Below are 21366 nucleotides of genomic sequence, written 5' to 3'. Positions count from 1 at the left end.
GATTTTTAACCCTCGGGGGGTCCCCCTGCTTTCTCGCTGGCCCCTTGTCCTCTGGGTACCCCAATGGGCAAGAAAACACCGGCCGCCCTTGCCACCAGCACCTGGCGGGCGGCACCTGCCGGAGGTCGCAGCTGAAGCCGCGGCCTCGATTTTTGGGCTGGCCGCCAGAGGTTTCCAGGACCCCGGCCGCGAGTTCGCGGCTCCCACCGGAGGCCGCAAATGAAGCCCCGGCCTCGATTTCGGGTCCTCCGCCGCCGCTACCCACGGGTGGGTCGGATCCTAGCGGTATGGAAGACCTGGCATCAGAGACATCCCTGCAGTCTCTCATTCCATCCTTGCGGGATGCTGAGCTGCAGTCAGAATTGTCCTCTGCTACCTCCAAGCTGGCCGACTGTCTTTCGCGAGAAATTCGGGAGTTGGGCAACCGAACGAACGATCTCGAAGATAAAATGGACGCTGCAGCCACGGTCATTGAAAATCACGAACAGGATTTGTGCGACCTCAAGAAAGAATTGGCGCACACGCTGCTACGGCTTGAGGATTTCGAAAACCGTTCCCGCCGTGGCATTTTGCGGTTAAGGGGTATCCCGGAAACGGTCGCAGATCTCACTTCCACCGATACTGCTCTGTTTCAGGAGCTGACGCCTGCTATTCCCATTGACCGGCACGAATTTGACGGCATACATCATGCATTGGGCCCCAGACGACCGGATGGGCCCCCAACGGACATTATCATCAAGTTTACTTATTACCGCACTAAGGAAACTATCCTCTTGGCGGCCAGAAACAACCCTGATCTCAGCTTCCTGGGGCATCGCTACCAGCTCTTCGTGGACCTCTCCCAGACCACTCTTCAGAAGCCGCCAGTTGAAGCCGTTCACTTTGGTCCTGGTGAAACGCAGTATTAATTACGCTTGGGGCTTTCCGTTCCGCCTCACCTTCAACTACCAGGGCCGCAGTCACTCTGTTGCCACGCCGGAGGAGGCCCATTCTCTCTTTGAATCTTTGCACCTTCTTTCGCCGGAAGCTGCTGATCAGAGCCCAGCTCATTCATCTGGATCCCCGGCGAGGCCGCTTCCTCCGGGCCACATCTGGGAGCGGTCGTCCAACAGGAAGAGGGCCCTCCCTCAGACCCCTTCGATACCTTCTTCTCTTCGATACTGGCTGCTCTCGCTGCGGGGCACTTCTACTTTCCCATACCAGAAATCTGCCTTTGAACAGCTTTGCCAGCAGCGTTCGGGCGCCCCGGCCTTATATCCCTTCTTTATGCAGCTCTGAACAGACGCTCGTCGCATACTTCTCTTTCATATGTTGTTCAGTGGGAGCGCGACCTGGGAGTGGCTGTGGATCCGGAGGACTGGAATAAGGCCTGGTCACTCATAGCTAAATTCTCATTTAATACGATCACGCTGGAGGCAGCCTATAAGGTATTGTTTCGTTGGTATTGGGTTCCGGCTCGTTTGGCCCAGGCTAACCCTGCCTGTAGTGATCGATGCTTTCGGGGTTGTGGCCATCATGGAGATGTATTGCATATCTGGTGGTCATGCCCGAGACTGTTTCGTTTTTGGACTCGTGTGTTTGGCCTCCTTTTCACCTTGTTCCATCTCTCCATACGCCGGGATGCTCGGTATGCCTTCCTTCATTGCCCCATACCGGGCCTCTTGGCTCACCAGCAGAAGTTGGCTTCCTATTTGTTTTTATCGGCCACTAGAACAATTGCTCAGGCCTGGAAGAGTCCGTTTGTCCCTCTTCAGGGGGTGCGGGATCGTATGACCACTATGATGCTCAACGAACAGATGTCGAGTATCTGCAACGACTCCCAATGTAAATTTTTGAAAATATGGGAGCTGTGGTTGCAATATGCCTTTCCCACGCTCCCTCCGGCTAGTCTGGGGATGTAATGGCGTTCGGTATTGGAGCTCTTGGACCCCTGCTCCTTTTTTTTTCTCTCTTTCTTTGTTTGTTTTTGGTGTGACAGTGGACAGCTGCCTTTAGTTGTTATAGTCAGAGTTACATTAATGGTATTGTAACTTATGTGCCATTGATAGCCCCTGCATGGGCGTACCTTTTGCCCTGTTGGCGTTGGAGCACTGTTTTTTCTATTTTGCATTTTTTATCTGTGCAATTGATAGCCCCCGCGTGGGCGTGTTTTGTTGCCTCTGTTTTATACTGTTTCAAAATTAATAAAAACCATTGAAATATAAAAAATCTAATTTCAGTCTTTGCAGATGACACCAAGCTGTGCAGTGGAATAACGTCCTTACAGGATGTCTTCAACTTACAAGCCGACCTCAATGCACTGTTTAATTGAGCAACTATGTGGCAAATGAGATTTAATGTTGATAAATGTAAGATTATGCACTTGGGGGCTAAGAATATGCATGTATCATACATACTAGGGGGAGTACAACTGGGGGAATCAATGGTGGAGAAGGATCTGGGAGTTCTGGTAGATCACAAGCTTAATAATGGCATGCAATGCCAAGCTGCAGTTTCTAAAGCGAGCAAAATCCTCTCTTGTATTAAAAGAGGTATAGACTCCAGAGAGAGAGATATCATATTACCCCGGTACAAATCATTAGTAAGACCTCATCTGGAATATGCAGTTCAGTTTTGGGCACCAACTCACAAAAAGAACATTGGGGAATTGGAGAAAGTACAGAGAAGGCCAACCAAAATGATAAGAGACATGGAGGAGCTCAGCTATGAGGAAAGCTTAGAGGAATTGAATGTATTCTCTCTTGAGAAGAGGAGATTAAGGGGGGGTATGATCAACATGTATAAATACATCAGTGGTTCATATAGTGAACTCGGTGTAGAGTTATTCACCCTGAGGTCATCACAGAGGGCAAGGGGGCACTCTTTACGTCTGGAGGAAAAGAAATGTAATCTCCAAACACGGAAAGTTTTCTTAAGAGCTGTGAAAATGTGCAATAAACTCCCTTAAGAGTTAGTTCTGGCCAGCTCTGTGGATTGCTTTAAAAAAGGCCTGGATTCTTTCCTAGATACACAGAATATAACTGGATACTAACATTTATAGGTAAAGTTGATCCAGGGAATATCCGATTGCCTCTGGGGGGATCAGGAAGGAATTCTTTTCCCCTGCAGGAGCAAATTGGATCATGTTTTTCTGGTTTTTTTTGCCTTCCTCTGGATCAACTGTGGGTGTAGGATTATAACTTTTTTTTTTTTTTTAATGGTTGAACTGGATGGACTTTTGTCTTTTTTTGGCCAGACTAACTATGTAACTATGTAATGAATTATAATTTATACTATACATGAGAAATCTTTTGATTATGACACACATTTGAAAATTAGGAGGCAACAATTTTAAAATAAACTATTTTGCAGCATCACAAGAATGTCAAAACTGTGCTATTTAATTCCTTTGCACTGTATTGTCAATTGCCACAATTTTATGAAAAATACTGAGCAGCACATTATGCCTACATTACTTTTGGCCCACCTGACATTATGTTTGGTAGCTTTTTTTGCTTAGTCCAGAATTATTTTTGTCCAGTGTACACAACTCTATTTAAAGCCAAACCAAACAAAGGCTTTGTCTTTTTAACCTTCAATGCACTCTTTTTACAGTATAGTTGCAAAAATATCACCCAGTCTATAAAATTACTGCACAGGACATATAATATTAAAGTTATTAAATAGCAACCAAAGTATAACACCTGTAACTAAGCAGTGGAAGAAAGTGCCACCAATGTAAACTGAACTTTAACATAATTGTATAGCTTCATCTTCATTCAAAGACATGGTGGTCAGTATTTTTGATATATGGGGCCTCAAGTTGTTAAAACTGGGACCATGGTTCAAGAGACAGTCATAGACTAGAATTTTTTATAAGAGATAGCTAGAGATCACTGCTTTTATAGCCCATTTACAAATCAATCATTCCACATTTGTGCTCCATACAGCCAAAAAAATAAATAACAGCCAAAAAAATAAATAACAGCCAAAATTAAAAAAAATTAAAAGAGAAAAGGGATGAACAACACAGAAAAAAGTAAGATAGTGTAAAATAATTAAATCACATCACTTAATGGGTAACTAATCTGCAGCACTCTAATTTCATGTAAAATTCAATAAAATATGACTACCTGTAGGAGTTTTGTACACAGTTGGTACACAGAATGCCTCCAGAAATTTAATTTCCTGTTTATATGATTGGCTCACTGATTTTCACAGAAATGTGCACTAAGATACAAGTCAGAATTTAGGCAAATTAATTTTTTTTGAAGAGACACCTAAAGGGTTGATCACTTCTAAAGGGATGCAGACCTTTCAGCTTTCCTCATAAGAGCACTACGAATGCATCAACTGATCAATAATGGAAAAAGTCACTCCCATTCAGAATTAGTATCCAAAAGACATAGAAGAGCAAACAGCTTTTACTTTTAGAGCAGAAACAAAAGGGAAGCTGTAACAAAATGTGTACACTGATCACCCAGAGGGGATTGTTTTCACAACAAAAGTGGACTTACTCCAGTGGCGTCGCTATGGGGGTAGCGGGGGGAGTGAGGATGGACCTGCCAGATGGGTGACACTCAGGTCTGCCTAGATGCCAGTAAGAACCCAATTTCTCCTGTCCAAAAATGTCCGTGGGACAGGAGAAGCTGTTTGTAAATGTAGCTGCAAATCCAAACAGAAGTGGGTTGCTACTACCTATCAAATGTATTAGGCTTAGAGCATATAAGCTCGCCATGCCTGACTAGCAGTCTCCATCTGCTTATAAGTACAAGTCCAATTCCAAAAATGTCGGCAACAGGTGAATACAAAAGCACTCTTTATTGCATGAAGGAGTAAAAATATTCTGTGGCAAACTTATGCTAACGCATTTCAGTCTAAACACAGACCTTATTCATAGCTGCTTGTAATGTAGGGGTGGCTGGCTGCACCTGTGTTGGCACAGTGGTTATTACAGTGTCACAGTGCACAGTTTCCCCCTGCATAAATGGGAGAGGAGAGAGGCTGGATCTGCTTTGCCTTCTTCCGCACCTCTCCTCTTTGCCCACCCACACTTTATGCAGCCTGTGCAGTGCAGTGAAGGAGATGTGTGGGTGGGAACAGTAGCCGACAGATCCAATGTGAATACTGGCTCACTCTGACTGAGTGATGAGTATCCAGAGACCATCCAAATGTGAGCACTGTGACCCGAATCTCCCCTCTCCCTGCCTACCTTCTTTCCTCCAAAACTCTCTCTCTCCCCCTCTATCTTACTTTATCCTCCAGCAGTAGCTGTTATCAGTGCAGCCAAAGCGTTTAGAATTGTGCCATCAGCGTATGTTTGTGCTTTTAACTGGGTTCACACTGGTTGGCTACGGCTTGGACACATTGCTGGTGTATCTGCAGTTTTCCTGCATTTTAGACAGTCACAGCTGCAGTCCTATAGATTTCTATTAGGTTGAATGTTTTTTTTTCCTGCAATTTCTGAAAGTGCACACAAGTCCCCCATGCTGCATCTTTGGAGCACTTTCAAAAGACTGGAAAAAAATTATTGGCGGGGGGGGGGGGGGGGGTTGACACCATGTTTTACCGCACCTGATGACACCAAACCTTGCCACTGAGTTACTCTTTAACTACTGGAACTAAGTCTAAAGAATATTTTTCTTCACTGATCTGAATAGGAACCTAGGAAAGGACTTCTACCTGCCGGGCCTCCGAGGGCTGCAGGTTGGCTATCAGGAATTTATGAATATAATGTTCATATAATCGCTCTCATACTGAATTTAGTAACATACAAAGGTCCTGTTAATTACAGAAACACGTCACCTTCTAAACTGCTTGTATGCAAAGGATTTTCTTCCCCTCTCTTGTTTTTGTTTTTGATGTACATGCATTTCTATACAGATGATTCAGTCTCATTTAAATCATATTATATTCATTGATCAGGTTACACGTGTTATCTATATTTACCATGCATATACTACTGAAGTATTATCACAAATGTATTGTACTACCCTATAATAACTGTAATGTTCCTGCTTTAGCATTGGATTTTAACATCTTAAAACATTAGCATAAAGCTTAGCTCTGCATCTTGCACTCATACACATTAGTATAAATTCCCCAATATGAATGTTTTGTACCCTAATTTTTCAGTTCAGTATTGAAATGTACTCAGCATGTGAGCCAGGATGTGCATATCAAACTATTGTTTCAGGAAGTTGAAACAGAACCCACCCATGCATTTCTTCCCCATCCAGAGTATTATATGTAGAGCTTAAAGGCATAGTTCACCTTTTGCAAAAATGTAATCAATGCTCCCACATTAATCCAGTAGAGTAAAAAATGTGCATTTATTAAATGCATTGGTGCCTGCAGAGGACTGTGACCACAATCTGTGTATTGTCGCACCTGCAGACTGTTCAACCAGCCCCAAGTCTGTACAGAGGTATGGACCTTCAGTTATGGCGCTGGAGGAATTGATCACACTGCACCTGTGTCCCAATGAGTTCTGTGAGTCTCTTTGCTGCGATGGCAGATGAGACCTGCTCTGTGGGAGATAAGATCTGTGGTCTTTTCATTGTCGAATCCCTATGAATGTATCTGCTGAATTCAAAACAAAACTGGAATATGCTGGGTAAAGAACCTTGCAGTTCAGGCAACTGAAACGGCCAACATGAGATTTGGGGGGTATATGTGACCATGTATTATGTTAACTTTAAATGTGGATGTAATATGAAACATGTCAGAAGTGTAGACTGTTTTTTGAATATATATACAGTAGTTTGACACTTACCTGCAATTTAGCCACATCGCACTCAACGTCCTTCTCATATTTTTCAGAATACACAGGCCTGAATTGTTTTTCACAGTCTGAAAATTAAAGTGACATATAAAAAAAATATAAAAACATATAAAAAACATGTTTACCTAAAATGGTGTTATTGTTCATTCAAACGTCGCTCCTTGCTCTCCTCCCATATTCATAATAAGGCTACGGACATCATTGTGGATGTTTCAATGGTCCATGTGTCAGATTCTCATGGCTCCCCAAGCTTTGTTTATACTGCTTTATTTCTAGCTGTCTGGGATTAATACTGCATATATAAATACAAACATTAAATAATGATAACTACACAGTGAAAAATACACGTCACAGATGGTAGATGATTTAGATAAGGGGGGTGTCCCCCAATCCACATGGGGATAATAAATACGTGACCCCTTAATCCACAATCAGGGACATAAACAGGTGTTAAGTGAGTCCCTATACCGAGATCAAATGCTTCAGTGTGAGTGAAAAACAGCACTGCAAATCAATCACAAAACAGACAAGTGATCTGTGTAGCATTCCTTCTGATCATGCAAATAGAAAGGAATGTATATAAACCAACACACCCTGGATGTGATCCAATAATGGCTTTAATGGCCTCTCACCTTCACCCTGCGACCCTGCAGGGCCACAGAGCTATATTATTATCACCGCTGGGCCTCTCAGCAAGCAGCACTCCTCAGGAACTGGCAACGCGTCGACGGCTCAGCGTGGTGACGTACTTCCAGCGTGACGCCATCTTGGAACACCTTTTTCCTATGCCTACACCCAGCATATGGGGGAATGCTTTGATTACAGCTGCACATATGTGAGTTTGCATTTCACTTACTTCCCTTAAACAATAAAGCGGTTTACACTATGGAGGATGTTCTCTTCTCTTGTTTTATGGGGATTTGAGTTATGATTCATCCTACTCACTGGTCCCCAAGGAGAATTTGGAAAGGTGGATACTGATTACTGGGGAGCCTTTTTCAAGTTACCATTTCCTGAGGAGTGCTGCTTGCTGAGAGGCCCAGCGGTGATAATAATATAGCTCTGTGGCCCTGCAGGGTAGCAGGGTGGAGGAGAGAAGCCATTACAGGCATTATTGGATCACATCCAGGGTGTGTTGGTTTATATACATTCCTTTCTATTTGCATGATCAGAAGGAATGCTACACAGATCACTAGACTGTTTTGTGACTGATTTGCAGTGCTGTTTTTCACTCACACTGAAGCATTTGATCCCGGTATAGGGACTCACTTAACACCTGTTTATGTCCCTGATTGTGGATTAGGGGTCACGTATTTATTATCCCCATGTGGATTGGGGGACACCCCCCTTATCTAAATCATCTACCATCTGTGACATGTGTATTTTTCACTGTGTGGTTATCATTATTTAATGTTTGTATTTACATGAGCGCTACATCATTTTTTGCTTTTTATGTTTCTGGGACCTATTGGTATAGGATTAGATGTTAGCAGCATTGTAGTACTTCATATTTTTATCTATTCCTCTATTATTTTTTTCTCTCTGTTATATTACATAAGAGCGCAGGAGGATTCCGTGTGATAATACTGCATATGTGTATATTGGATTCCTAGGATTCTGTTGAGTACCTGTAGATCTGTTCATGTACTGATGTATGGGCAGCACATTAAGTCTATAAAACCAGGTAGTGCCTGTGCAAGTACTATGATCAGCTGGCTAAGAAGAAAAAAACTGTTGTCTGGACCAATTCATCTAATCTGAAGTTTGTACTTTTTATTACTAACATTGTTGGGAGGTAAAGGGATGTGTTTGGAAAAAAATTAAAAAACCCAATTCAATTTAAAGATTTATAGTTGTTCATTATGACCTTCCATTCACCATTCTTAAAGCGGAGCTCCTGTCACAATATAAAAAATAAAAAGTCAGCAGAAAAAACTTTAGCTGCTGACTGTAAAAAACCGCCACTCACCTGTCCCTCTATCCAGCGGTGTCCTCACTGCAGCCGGTTTCACCAGCTGTCCTCTCTCCCCGGCACTGGCATCTTCAGTGCTGCACTTTCTGAATGGTCCTGTCAAGTGTCCCAGAAGACTACAAGGAAGGGGGGGGGGGGGGAGTGGAGGACAACTTCTGCTTCCAATCGCCTAAGTGATCGCAGCGAAAGTGGGAGCAGGTAGTTGTCAAAATCGGATTCCCCTGCTCCCCAAAGGTGCCAATCCTTAACAGGGAACGAGGGACAAAGCCTTCCCCTTTTGTGTGGAGTTCCACTTTAACCTCTTCATGATGAAAGTGAAGCAAATCCTAACGCCTGAACACAGGTTTGCAACTTCGACATTTGTTAGTATAACTGTACATATAATTGCAACTACTTCGTGTATCCAGGTGAATTATACCTTGTTTGTTTATGACAAATTGGGCTTTCATTTGGTGATAAATTATATTGCCTGTTTTTTTATTATCAAAGTAAAACTGGCACAAAATAGTAACAAAATATGTTTTTTTAGTTTTTGCATATATTTCTTGCTATTACCATAACCTACGACCAAAGAACAACCCAAAACAAATTCTCCTGCTCCTTACAATCACAGTGATACCACATAGAGTACATATATATTATTTGTTTTGTGCCTGAAGCAGGGCCCAGAAACAATACATATGCTGACACTGACACTAATTAGCACTGATACTAAATTAAAACATGCTTTTTGTAAATCCTACCTAAAATACAGTGAGCATCACCTTTGACCCTAACCTTGACCCTAACCCTGATACTGACCTAGATGAAACCCTGATCTAGCTATTTTATCTGACACTTTTATGTTTGCAATTTTCTCCTCTAGCAAGGAAAAAGATACCAAATATATTTTTCTCCTTTCAAGAGGGAAAAAAAAACACAGGAACAGACTGTACAGTGACCTATCACTGCGGTAGCCAATCACAGGCTATCACAGCTATCAGGTGATCCTGAAGAGGTCCTCCTGGTTCCTGATCGCTGGTATGAAACCCATAGCTATCCATGTCAGTTTGGTGTATGTGCTTGGAACACGCTGTGCAGGGCACTCTCAGCACAAACATGGTACTGCATATATATGGCTCCACGGATAAAGACCTATTTCCGTGAGGCCACATATATGTGTACACTCGGTGGGAAGGGGCTAATCAGGGTTCCTGCAAAGCTTGCTGTGGGTTTCTTGAGCTGTGTCGGATTGATTTTCTATTTGATGGATTTTAAGGGGGACAACCATGCCAAAAAGAACATAAAAAAGCATGAGGTCCCCTTAAAAACCCATACCAGACCCTTATCTGAGAATGCAGCCTGCCCAGCCAGGAAAGATGAGGGGGTAGGTTGGGAGCGAGAATTCTCTGATTTTGGAGATTTATTGCAGAAGTAGAGAAACCGTTTCACTTACATGCTGGCTCTACCATCTGCACATATTTCCCCAAGCTTTCCCATAACAGGAAGAGTGGATTATTATCAGAGTAATTTTATTTATTCTGCAATTAATTTTCAAAATCAGAGGATTCTGAACAGCCAGGGAAAATCTTTTATGTAGGCTTGTCCACTGGAGTTACCTTCACTTGTGCTAACTCTTTCAATTCCCTAACCCTTCTCCAAGATGTTCAGCTACCTTCCCTGACCTGCATACTGACTCTTTGCTAAACAAGAAAGGTGAAGTGGGACAGGGTAATATGATAGGAAGAAACAAATGTGAAAAAAACAGCACAGGAACATCTTTTAAAAATCCTCAGATTAAACATTAGACTTGGGGAATTTCCTAGACCAAACTGATTTATTAATGCAGCTTATCCAACCACATTAAACAACTAACTGGCCAATATGAAACCATAGGATGTACAGTACAATGTAAACTTTTTACTCAGCTTTTCATGTTAACAGTTAGTGTATAACACTCTAAGAAAGATATTATAATACTGTCGAGAAATAACATTTATTTTTTTCTTATTTTGCTTACAGTATCTCATACATTCCAAGTTCATCTAATAATTATAATTTGCTGCCCTTCTCACCACAAAGAAAAAAAATGGGGTCACCCTACATTGTTACAGAGGGGAAAATAATTATTTGATCCCCTGCAGATTTTGTAAGTTTGCCCACATACAAAGAAATGAAGGATCTATAATTTTTATCATAGGTGTTTTCTAAATGATCAGAAGAAGAGGCAAATTGCCTCTAAGTGTAGACTGTATGACAGCTTTACACCTAGAGGCGCTGTATCTCTTCTGTTCCTTCTACTCTAGAGCTCTGCTTCACTCTACCACAGCCTGCCCTAGTGTCTCACACTGAACTACCCTCCGCTTGACTTGGAACACATATCCATTCATTTAAAAACTATATGGACTGCATAATTCATGCGCCTGTTCACTCTCTTTATACCAGTTCTTTAAATGATAGACAGAATATCAAGCAAAAATCCAGCAAAAACACGATACAAATGTTATAATTTGAGTTGCAGTTGTGAGTAAAATAAGTATTTGACCCCCAAGCAAAACATGACTTCATACTTGGTGGAGAAACCCTTGTTGGCAAGCACAGAGGTAAGATGTTTATTGTAGTTGGTTACCAGGTTTGCACACATCTTTTTTTTACGCTATAAGCAAAAAAAGACCAACGTTTGTGAGAAAAAATACAATATTTTGGTACTTTTGCTATTAATCATGTCCAGTAAAAAAATTTAAAAATCAAATTTAGGCCAAAATGTATTCTGCGACATGTCTTTGCTAAAAAAACAATCCCAATGCGTCTAAATTAATTGGTTTACGTGAAAGTTATAGCGTTTACAAATGGCGGTAAAGATAATGGGATTTTTTTTTCTACTAGTAATGGTGGCGATCAGCAATTTTTAGTGGGACTGCAGCGGACATTCTGACAATGGGGGGGGGGGGACTAACTTGGTGTCACTGACATCTCCAGTGACACCAATACAGTGATCAGTGCTAAAAAAAAATCACTGACACTGTACTAATGGCACTGGGCAGGAAGGGGTTAATGCGAGGGGCTATCAAAGGGTTAACTGTGTGCTAGGTATCTTGGATGGCTGCACCCGGCCGATGACGTCACAAGTCGGCTGGTGTGGAGGATATAAAAGAGGGCAGGAATTTTAAAATGGCCTTTCTGCTAATCACCAGTGCACACTGAGTATCCTGGAAACTGTTTTGGTATTTTGATTGATCTATTTAAATGAGTGGGCTTCAGGAAAATGGTGACTTCTGTCACCTGAGGGCTTGCTTTATATTGCATTCTTATAGTAGTGAATTGTCTTTTCAGCTAATATCTTCTGGACTGGAGTCCTTTGCTGACACCCACTGGTGGAATTGGAAAGTGATTTTCAATTAAAAAATTTTTTTTCCCCACACTGTCCTTGCTGCTTGAATTGCAATATATAACAGGTAAAACCGTTTAAATTAACCTTAACCCTTCAATAACTTATAACCTTTCCCTTATATCCCTTTTTGAAATTAAATTACCGTATTTTTCGCTCCATAAGACGCACCTGACTATAAGACGCACCTAGGTTTTAGAGGCAGAAAACAGGAAAAAAACATTCTGAACCAATGGACTGCAGACATAGTACAGGAGATGACCAGAGACTGCGGACATAGTACAGGAGATGACCAGAGACTGCGGACACAGTACAGGGGATGACCAGAGACTGCAGACATAGTACAGGAGATGACCAGAGACTGCGGACATAGTACAGGAGATGACCAGAGACTGCGGACATAGTACAGGAGATGACCAGAGACTGCGGACACAGTACAGGAGATGACCAGAGACTGCGGACACAGTACAGGAGATGACCAGAGACTGCGGACATAGTACAGGAGATGACCAGAGACTGCGGACATAGTACAGGAGATGACCAGAGACTGCGGACATAGTACAGGAGATGAGCAGAGACTGCGGACAGTACAGGAGATGAGCAGAGACTGCGGACACAGTACAGGGGATGACCAGAGACTGCGGACAGTACAGGAGATGACCAGAGACTGTGGACAGTACAGGAGATGACCAGAGACTGTGGACAGTACAGGAGATGACCAGAGACTGCGGACACAGTACAGGGGATGACCAGAGACTGTGGACAGTGATGACCAGAGACTGTGGACAGTACAGGAGATGACCAGAGACTGTGGACAGTACAGGAGATCACCAGAGACTGCGGACACAGTACAGGGGATGACCAGAGACTGTGGACAGTACAGGAGATGACCAGAGACTGTGGACAGTACAGGAGATCACCAGAGACTGCGGACACAGTACAGGGGATGACCAGAGACTGTGGACAGTACAGGAGATGACCAGAGACTGTGGACAGTACAGGAGATGACCAGAGACTGCGGACATAGTACAGGAGATGACCAGAGACTGCGGACAGTACAGGTATGACCAGAGACTGCGGACATAGTACAGGAGATGACCAGAGACTGCGGACAGTACAGGAGATGACCAGAGACTGCGGACATAGTACAGGAGATGACCAGAGACTGCGGACAGTACAGGGATGACCAGAGACTGCGGACATAGTACAGGAGATGACCAGAGACTGCGGACAGTACAGGAGATGACCAGAGACTGTGGACAGTACAGGAGATGACCAGAGACTGTGGACAGTACAAGAGATGACCAGAGACTGTGGACAGTACAGGAGATGACCAGAGACTGCAGATATAGTACAGGAGATGACCAGAGACTGCAGACATAGTACAGGAGATGACCAGAGACTGCGGACACAGTACAGGAGATGACCAGAGACTGCAGACATAGTACAGGAGATGACCAGAGACTGCAGACATAGTACAGGAGATGACCAGAGACTGCGGACAGTACAGGAGGTGAATGCTGACCTTTGGGGAGGGGGGGGAGCGGGTGCCTGAATTTGACAGGTACCCGCTCTTACTTCCGCAGAGTTGTTCTTTGGTTAGTGTCAGCTCTGCAGCGGGACCTTACCTGTTCCTCTATCCAGCGGCGCGCTGTCTTCCCGCCTTCTGTAGTGTGGGTGCTCAGCTTGACAGCCGGGTGCCCAGTGCACATGAGCGAGAAGCGCTGCGCTTTGTGAATGGTCCGGCAGCTTCTGGGATCTGTCATGTGTCCCAGGTGCCGCCTTACCACTCACAAAGTGCACCGCTTCTTGCACTTGGCACCCGTCTGTCAAGCTGAGCGCCCACACTACAGAAGCCGTGAAGACAGCGCCGCTGGATAGAGGAACAGGTAAGGTCCCGCTGCAGAGCTGAGCGTCCGGCCCAGTATTCTGACACGGCGGCAGTGGAAATACCGGACCGGCCGCTCCATATTCACTCCATAAGACGCACTGACATTTTCCCCCCTTTTTTGGGGGGAAAAAAGTGCGTCTTATGAAGCGAAAAATACGGTACTTCTTGACTCCCCTATGTTTATCCCGTTATGCCTAGATGGATAGCTGATGCCCAATATATTTTCCAACTGTTTATCCTGTTACACCTAGATAGATATTTGATGCCCATTATTTTCTCCAACTTTGGACATTATAGGCCAATTAGATCTTTAGACAAAATATGCCTTTTATATCCTTCTGCAATTTTCAACAGGTAAAACCGCTTAAGTTAATTTTTATTACTCAACATCTTTTGACTTCCTCTTTGCAATTAAATTAATTGCTGATCTCTCTGTCTATCCTATTATGTCTAGATGGATGTTTGATGTCCATTGTTTCCTCTCCTATGGTTTTGGACGTATAGATCAATTAGATCCTTGTTAGATTACACCTATATATTCTTCTAAAACATTTAACAGGTAAAATTACCTAAAGTCAACCTCAACCTAATGAATTATGATCTCTTCCTCATATCTTCTCTTAAATAATTTTTATTTTTTGTGTCTATCCTATTATGCCTAAATGGATATTTGATGCCCATTATATCCTCTACAACAGTTTTGGACGTGTAGGCCAATTAAGATCTTTGATAGGTTATTTCCTCTTGACTCGGTGAGCTTTCACATCCAGGGTGAGCCATTGAGTCCAATATATATTTATTTGATTAAATACTTTGTATTGGATATATTAAGTTGTTTGGTAATTGTATAATTCTTTTTGATATACCTTTAGACTGCCTCGGCAGTTGAAATCTCTTCGAAAATCACCCCTGAAGAAGCCCGTGAGGGCGAAACATGTAGGAAGTAACTACAATTATAAAATCAAGTTTGAATCTCAGTTCCACTTTTAGTACTGAAATTGGTTTTATGTTTCTGTATTTTTTCCTTTTTTTGTTTTTAAAAAAATATGAAATAAAAATTTATATAACCTTTTAATATATTTGGTATTCATGTTCATGCACCCTGAAAGTCCCATCTTCTCTACTGAAAATGTGTGCTGGAAGTGTTTTACTAGGGGGTGTGTGTCAGGACATGAACGCTGGAATGGACAGGCAGGCCTATTAACAATGTAACGCACTGACTGACGACAACCACCACCCACAGACCGAAGTCCCTCAGGGCGCGGAGTCTAAGTCCCAGGCTGCCCTTCACCAGGGCCCCTGATGGTGGGGATGGACTTGACGCAGCCAGGAACCAGGTCGCGGCCCCCGAGACACCCCAGTTGCGGTAATGGCCGCCGCCAATGGCGTGTAGCTGGTGGAAAAGACAATAGAGTAGTCAGGCATGCCGGGTCGACAACAACGGGACAAAACGGTACAGGACAGCAGACGAGAATCACAGGTCACGGGCTGGGTTCAGCAACGGAGAGTCCGATCAAAGGAGAATACAAAGAATGGTCGAGTCACAAGCCGAGTCAGATTCCAGGAGAGTCACGAGAGTCAGAACAGAGTTATAGCAACACCAAGACACAAGTGCAAAGAGCATGTGCGGACCACAGGCTTATATGTAATCAGCCACACCCCTCTGGGGGATGGACCTCAGAGACCTGAAGGCATAAAGGATTCCCACCATGCTCTGCAATAATCCAAGATGGATGCCAGCACATGGAGTAACATAACCTCTGGGAAAAGGTAGGACCTTGACAACGTGGGGGTGTGTTCTTCACTGTAAGCACACTGATCGGGATGGCTGTACTGTGCACAGCCATCCCAAGCAGTGTGCTTGAGCTGAGAGGGAGGAAGATTATTTGTAAACAAAACAATCTTCCTCCCCGTCGGAGATGCTTGGTAATCACCACCCGGGACCCGATGATTGACATCCGCAGCCGTGAATGGCAGCACGGGTAGGGTGTGCGCCCCCTACCTGGAAATGCAAAATCACATATATATATATATGTGATTTTGCGCACAGGTGCAGCCCTGTATCAGTATATCTCCTACAGGGAGGACCTTAAGCGGTTAAAATATATCTACAGTAAACATTATAGATCCTTCATTTATTTGTAAGTGGGCAAACTTGCAAAATCTGCTGGGAATCAAATAATTATTTTCCCACTGTATATCCCTAATGTAGAATACTGGGATGTCCAGCTGCTATGACCAGAGGCAGCTCTTTAAGTAGGCAAATTAGGCATTCACAGGGGTCTCACAGCCTCCTAATTTGCCTAACAAAGTGAGCTGTGCTGCCACATAAGCTGGCAATTGGGCTCAATAGTTCCGGATGCACTGCAGCCTGAGAGAGTGGAAGGTCTGGAGCACCTGCACTTGCAGAGTGCAATTGCACTTTGCAAAGTGCACAGTCTAATTACCTTTAGTAAATCAACCCCATAGAGTCAGGACGGACTCTCATTCAGCCGTCAACCTTAGTGGTATCCACTGGATAAGAAACTGGAAAATGCCCACCTACAATTAAAGCAACATTCCTGGAGTGGAGAAGGCCTTGGGTAGAGTTGAACCTAAACTTTAATACTTGAATAAATTAGAACCTTTTTTACCTATTTTCTTCAGGTAAACCACAAAAGGGTAATGATCTGTTATAAGCTTTACCTTCAAAAGAAGGTCTTTCATTTGGCTTATCCTTCCAGCATTCCTGCATAAGAATGGCTGCCTCCTCTAGACACATGCAGTCAGTGACACTTGGCCTTTGGCCATTCTTCACACAAAGTGACAGCTGATCATTACTAATGACATCTGAAAAACAACACAAAACAAATGAAAAACAAAAAAAATATGTACACATTTCATCCTTATTCATATTCATCATATAACGTCATTTATATTGCAGGATATCTGGACACCCACCAATACTATTGGATTATGCAAATGCGCTATGGATGTAAAAGGAAGTATTTAAAGCTCACATTCAGTGAAAGCTGACTAGTAAAGGTTTTCTAATCTGCTACTTCAATCTTGATCTTTTCCTACTTGACAGTAATGGCTATGTCCTCATGTCTATGGTCAGCTTAAAGCTGCTCTACGACTTTAAAAAGTATGCAGACCCTAACAAAGAACTGTTCTAATTTTTTCCTTTTTGCAATTGAAAATGTTTTCTTATTACTTGTTCAACAACATATTTTCTGATCCTGCCACATGATCCAGTTGATCCAGTAAGCGCCACTGCTTGTAATGAGATGACACTGCAGCACTGAAATATTAAACAATGTGATCTTCCCTGCCTAAATTCCGTCTGTGGACTACACAGTGATGCCCTATGTTATAGCAATTAGATGAAGGCGGTGTTCTGTAGTCCTAACACACTTCTTGCCCTATGGTGACAACCCGGTTCTGCTCCTTTATAGAATATAGTACAGTGATTGAGTGATGGTATTCTAAATCAGAAAGTACACTATTGGAAAGATCACAGGTGAAAATAAAGCAAAACGTGAACAAAGCAAACTAGTGTGGCCACCACATCTAAGGACTAGTAGGCTGCAATGCACACCATCTTTGTTCTTGGGTTTAGCTACTGTATAATGGCTGGCCCCCAGCACAATATATCCACTGTTCTTTCACTCCCCTCTTGATTAGTTCAACCACAGTGAATGAACAAAATCCCCAGTACTTCCAGATATAGAGGAATATGTGACTTACTCCAATTCCTTTCATGTGACAGCAGTGGTGCTTGGCTTAGCACTGCCACATTGGCGCAAAAAAACTCTCCATCCTGTATAATCGCCAACTAAAGTAAATGGAGAGGGGAAAGCGAACACATGAATGGTGTAGGTAAAGACTACTGGCACTGCTTGTCTCAGGGTGAAAAAGCAACAACCAGGTTTTCTAACCTGAAAAAACAGGCATTCATAAGGTGGCAGGATCGCCTCCTGAGCGCTTGTCAGCAGCTACTTTAGCAGCAGTCTGAAAGGTGATCCACCAGGGATCACTTTTCAGAGAACGGGCTAGTGTAAACGTATCCTTACAGCAGTCATTAAGTGACCATTCATAGGATTTGTGGACACTTGTCATCTGATCTACATGAAAATACCAAGATCATGTGACTTTCATCTTATGTCTAGCAGTAAATTTACTGTCGAGGGGCAGAAAAAGACATACTGCCAGACTGTGACAAAATACAGTGTAGATAGCAGATATACTGTATAAAGAAAGCACAAGACTGTATCAAAATACACTATAGAAAAAAGGTGCAAAATACCCATGCTTAGAGAAAGATTCTCCATACAAACACTGTATAGCAATTGAGTAATTAAAAATACACATGCATATTTGTTTTACACCACATATAATAAGCTTTGGTTAGCTAAGAAGAGGTATATGACATAGTAAACATTTTTTACTGAAATACACCAATGTACCGTATTTTCCGGCGTATAAGACGACTTTTTACCCCTTGAAAATTTTCTCAAAAGTCGGGGGTCGTCTTACACGCCGGTATACTGCATGCTGACACTTTTTAGGGGGGCGGCGCGGTGCCGCCGCCGCCCCCCCCCTTCCAACGGAAGGGACACTAAGTACAGGGGTGGGCAGGGGCTGCTGTCTCTTACCTGGCTCCGGTCCCACGACGATCCGGTCCAGGAAGCGCGGCTGCTCCTTCATTCGGTTCGGCCACTGGATGTTCGCGTGGCTGCTCGGCTCCGCCTCCTCACCGGTGATTGGCCGCCAGAACTGTAGCTCAGGAAAGGCACACAGGCAGCCAATCACCGATGAGGAGGCGGGGCCGAGCGGCCCCACGAAAATCGAGTGAAGGAGCTGCCGGTAAGTGTGCCGTCCAGAGGTGCTGCTGCAACCACATATGCTGGCTGCAGCAGCAACAATAGCATCTAGAACAGGGGTCAGCAAGTGTAATTGGTGTCAGTGGGAGGAATAGTGCCCCATCATTGGTGTCACTGATACTAATGATGGGGCATTATTCCTCCCACTGACACCAACGATGGGACACTATTCCTCCTCTCCCTCTGACACCAATGATGGGGCACTATTCCACCCCCCACTGACACCAATGTTGGGACACTATTCCTCCCACTGACACCAATGTTGGGACACTATTCCTCCCCCTGACACCAATGATGGGGCACTATTCCTCCCACTGATACCAATGATGGGGCACTATTCCTCCCACTGACACCAATGACGGGGCACTATTCCTCCCACTGACACCAATGACGGGGCACTATTCCTCCCACTGACACCAATGATGGGGCACTATTCCTCCCACTGACACCAATGATGGGGCACGATTCTTCCCACTGATACCAATGATGGGGCACTATTCCTCCCACTGATACCAATGATGGGGCACTATTCCTCCCACTGACACCAATGATGGGGCACGATTCTTCCCACTGATATTAATGATGGGGCACGATTCTTCCCACTGATACTAATGATGGGGCACTATTCTTCCCACTGGTGTGCATTGGAAGAGAGATAGTCTTATACGGCGAGTATAACCCAAAAACTACATTTTCACAGGAAAAGTAGGGGGTCGTCTTATACACCGTCGTCTTATACGCTAGAAAATACGGTAAATAGAAAAAAGAAGTTGGCATATTACAAAACAATAGATAACACAAACTTACTTTCATAGGGTTCCTTGTTGCTTAGTATCACCCAGATAACTATTGCAAAGCTGTACATGTCAGATTTTTTAGATGCCTTTTGGTTTATATCTTTGAAGTGCTCAGGTGCCATGTAGCTTAATGTCCCACCGCTGCCAGCCTTGGCTGTACTCGTTTTTTTGCTCCGACTCCTTTGGCGACTGGTTTCCTCTTTGGTCAAAGTGCTCCATTTCTGGAAGGCTGCAACACCAAGATCTGCAATCTATGGAGACATTAAAGGAAACCCATCATGAGGGTTTCTAGTGTGTTCCACATTTCAAGCAGAAGTAAATTTAAAAGAATGTAATCAAAGGGGCGTATTTATAAAGCAGTGAATTTGTCATTCACCAAACATTCACTACATGTGTTTTAAATGACAGGGATTGATTAACCACCAATGAATGTTTGGTAAAAGTCACATTCACTGCTTTATAAATATGCCACTGTGTTTTCTTTAAAAAACCTACCTTAACATGAAAATTATCATCTGCCAGAATATTTTCTGGTTTCAGGTCCTTGTGGATCACTTTTTCACTATGCAGATAAATCATTCCTTCAATAATTTCCAGGATAAAACGAGCTTTTACTGAAATGGGTACTTCAATCTAGATTTAAATAGGAGAGGGACTGCAATGAATACCTAATTAATAAATAAATATCAGACAAAGCAATACAACTCCATGGAAAGTGCATTATACTACCATTTGACTTTGTAGTGCTCACTACAGTTTGGTAGAATTCAGGGCTGCTGTAAGAAATCACAGGGCCCCACACAGTCTACCTGACAGTCCCCCCCTTCAAATTACCAAAACAATATTTTCACTAAAAATACGCTAAAATCATTATAAGCAGACATACAGTGCTTTCAAAAAGTATTCCTCTTGAACATTTCGTCATGTTACAACCAAAAACGTAAATATATTTTATTGGGATTTTATGTGATAGACCAACACAAAGTGGCACATTATTGTGAAGTGGAAGGAAAATGATAAATGGTTTTCAAAATGTTTTACAAATAAATAATTGAAAAGTGTGCTGTGCATTTGTATTCAGCCCTCTTTACTCTGATACCCCTAACTAAAATCTAGTGGAACCAATTGCCTTCAGAAGTCACCTAATTAGTAAATAGAGTCCAGCTGTGTGCAATTTAATCTCAGTATAAATAAAGCTATTCTCTCAGAGGTTTGTTAGAGAACATTATTGAACAAACAGCATCATGAAGGCCAAGGAACACACCAGACAGGTCAGGGATAACGTTGTGGAGAAGTTTAAAGAAGGGTTAGGTTATAAAAAAATATCCCAAGCTTTGAACATCTCACGGAGCACTGTTCAATCCATCATCTGAAAATGGAAAGAGTATGGCACAACTGCAACCTACCAAGACATGGCCGTCCACCTAAACAGACAGGCCGGGCAAGGATAGCATTCATCAGAGAAGCAGTCAAGAGGCCCATGGTAACTGTGGAGGAGCTGCAGAGATCCACAGCTCAGGTGGGAGAATCTGTCCACAGGATAACTATTAGTTGAGCGCTCCACAAGTCTGGCCTTTATTAAAGAGTGGCAAGAAGAAAGCCATTGTTGAAAGAAAGCCATAAGAAGTCCCAATTGTATTTTGTGAGAAGCCATGTGGAGGACACAGCAAACAAGTGGAAGAAGGTGCTCTGGTCAGATGAGACCTAAATT

At 43.2% G+C, this 21366-nt stretch overlaps 1 protein-coding gene across 1 annotated transcript in view; it reads right to left on the bottom strand.

Annotated features, from left to right (window-relative positions):
* The window catches only part of RIPK1 (receptor interacting serine/threonine kinase 1), a 76946-nt gene that overhangs the window by 33561 nt on the left and 22019 nt on the right, over positions 1–21366 (bottom strand). Inside the window, exons 4-7 of the mRNA XM_089689042.1 lie at positions 20151–20288; positions 19666–19906; positions 16679–16822; positions 6755–6831 (exon numbers count right to left, since the gene is read on the bottom strand). Of these exons, the coding sequence (XP_089545168.1) occupies positions 6755–6831; positions 16679–16822; positions 19666–19906; positions 20151–20288 (600 nt within the window). The remainder of the gene's footprint in view (positions 1–6754; positions 6832–16678; positions 16823–19665; positions 19907–20150; positions 20289–21366) is intronic.

The sequence above is a fragment of the Staurois parvus genome, unplaced genomic scaffold (genome assembly GCF_062004578.1).
Source record: "Staurois parvus isolate SC_StPar_1 unplaced genomic scaffold, SC_StPar_1.0 ptg000468l, whole genome shotgun sequence".
Taxonomy (NCBI): Eukaryota; Metazoa; Chordata; class Amphibia; order Anura; family Ranidae; genus Staurois; species Staurois parvus.
Note: the sequence above shows the minus strand (reverse complement) of the source record. Positions and strands in the feature narration are given on the sequence as shown.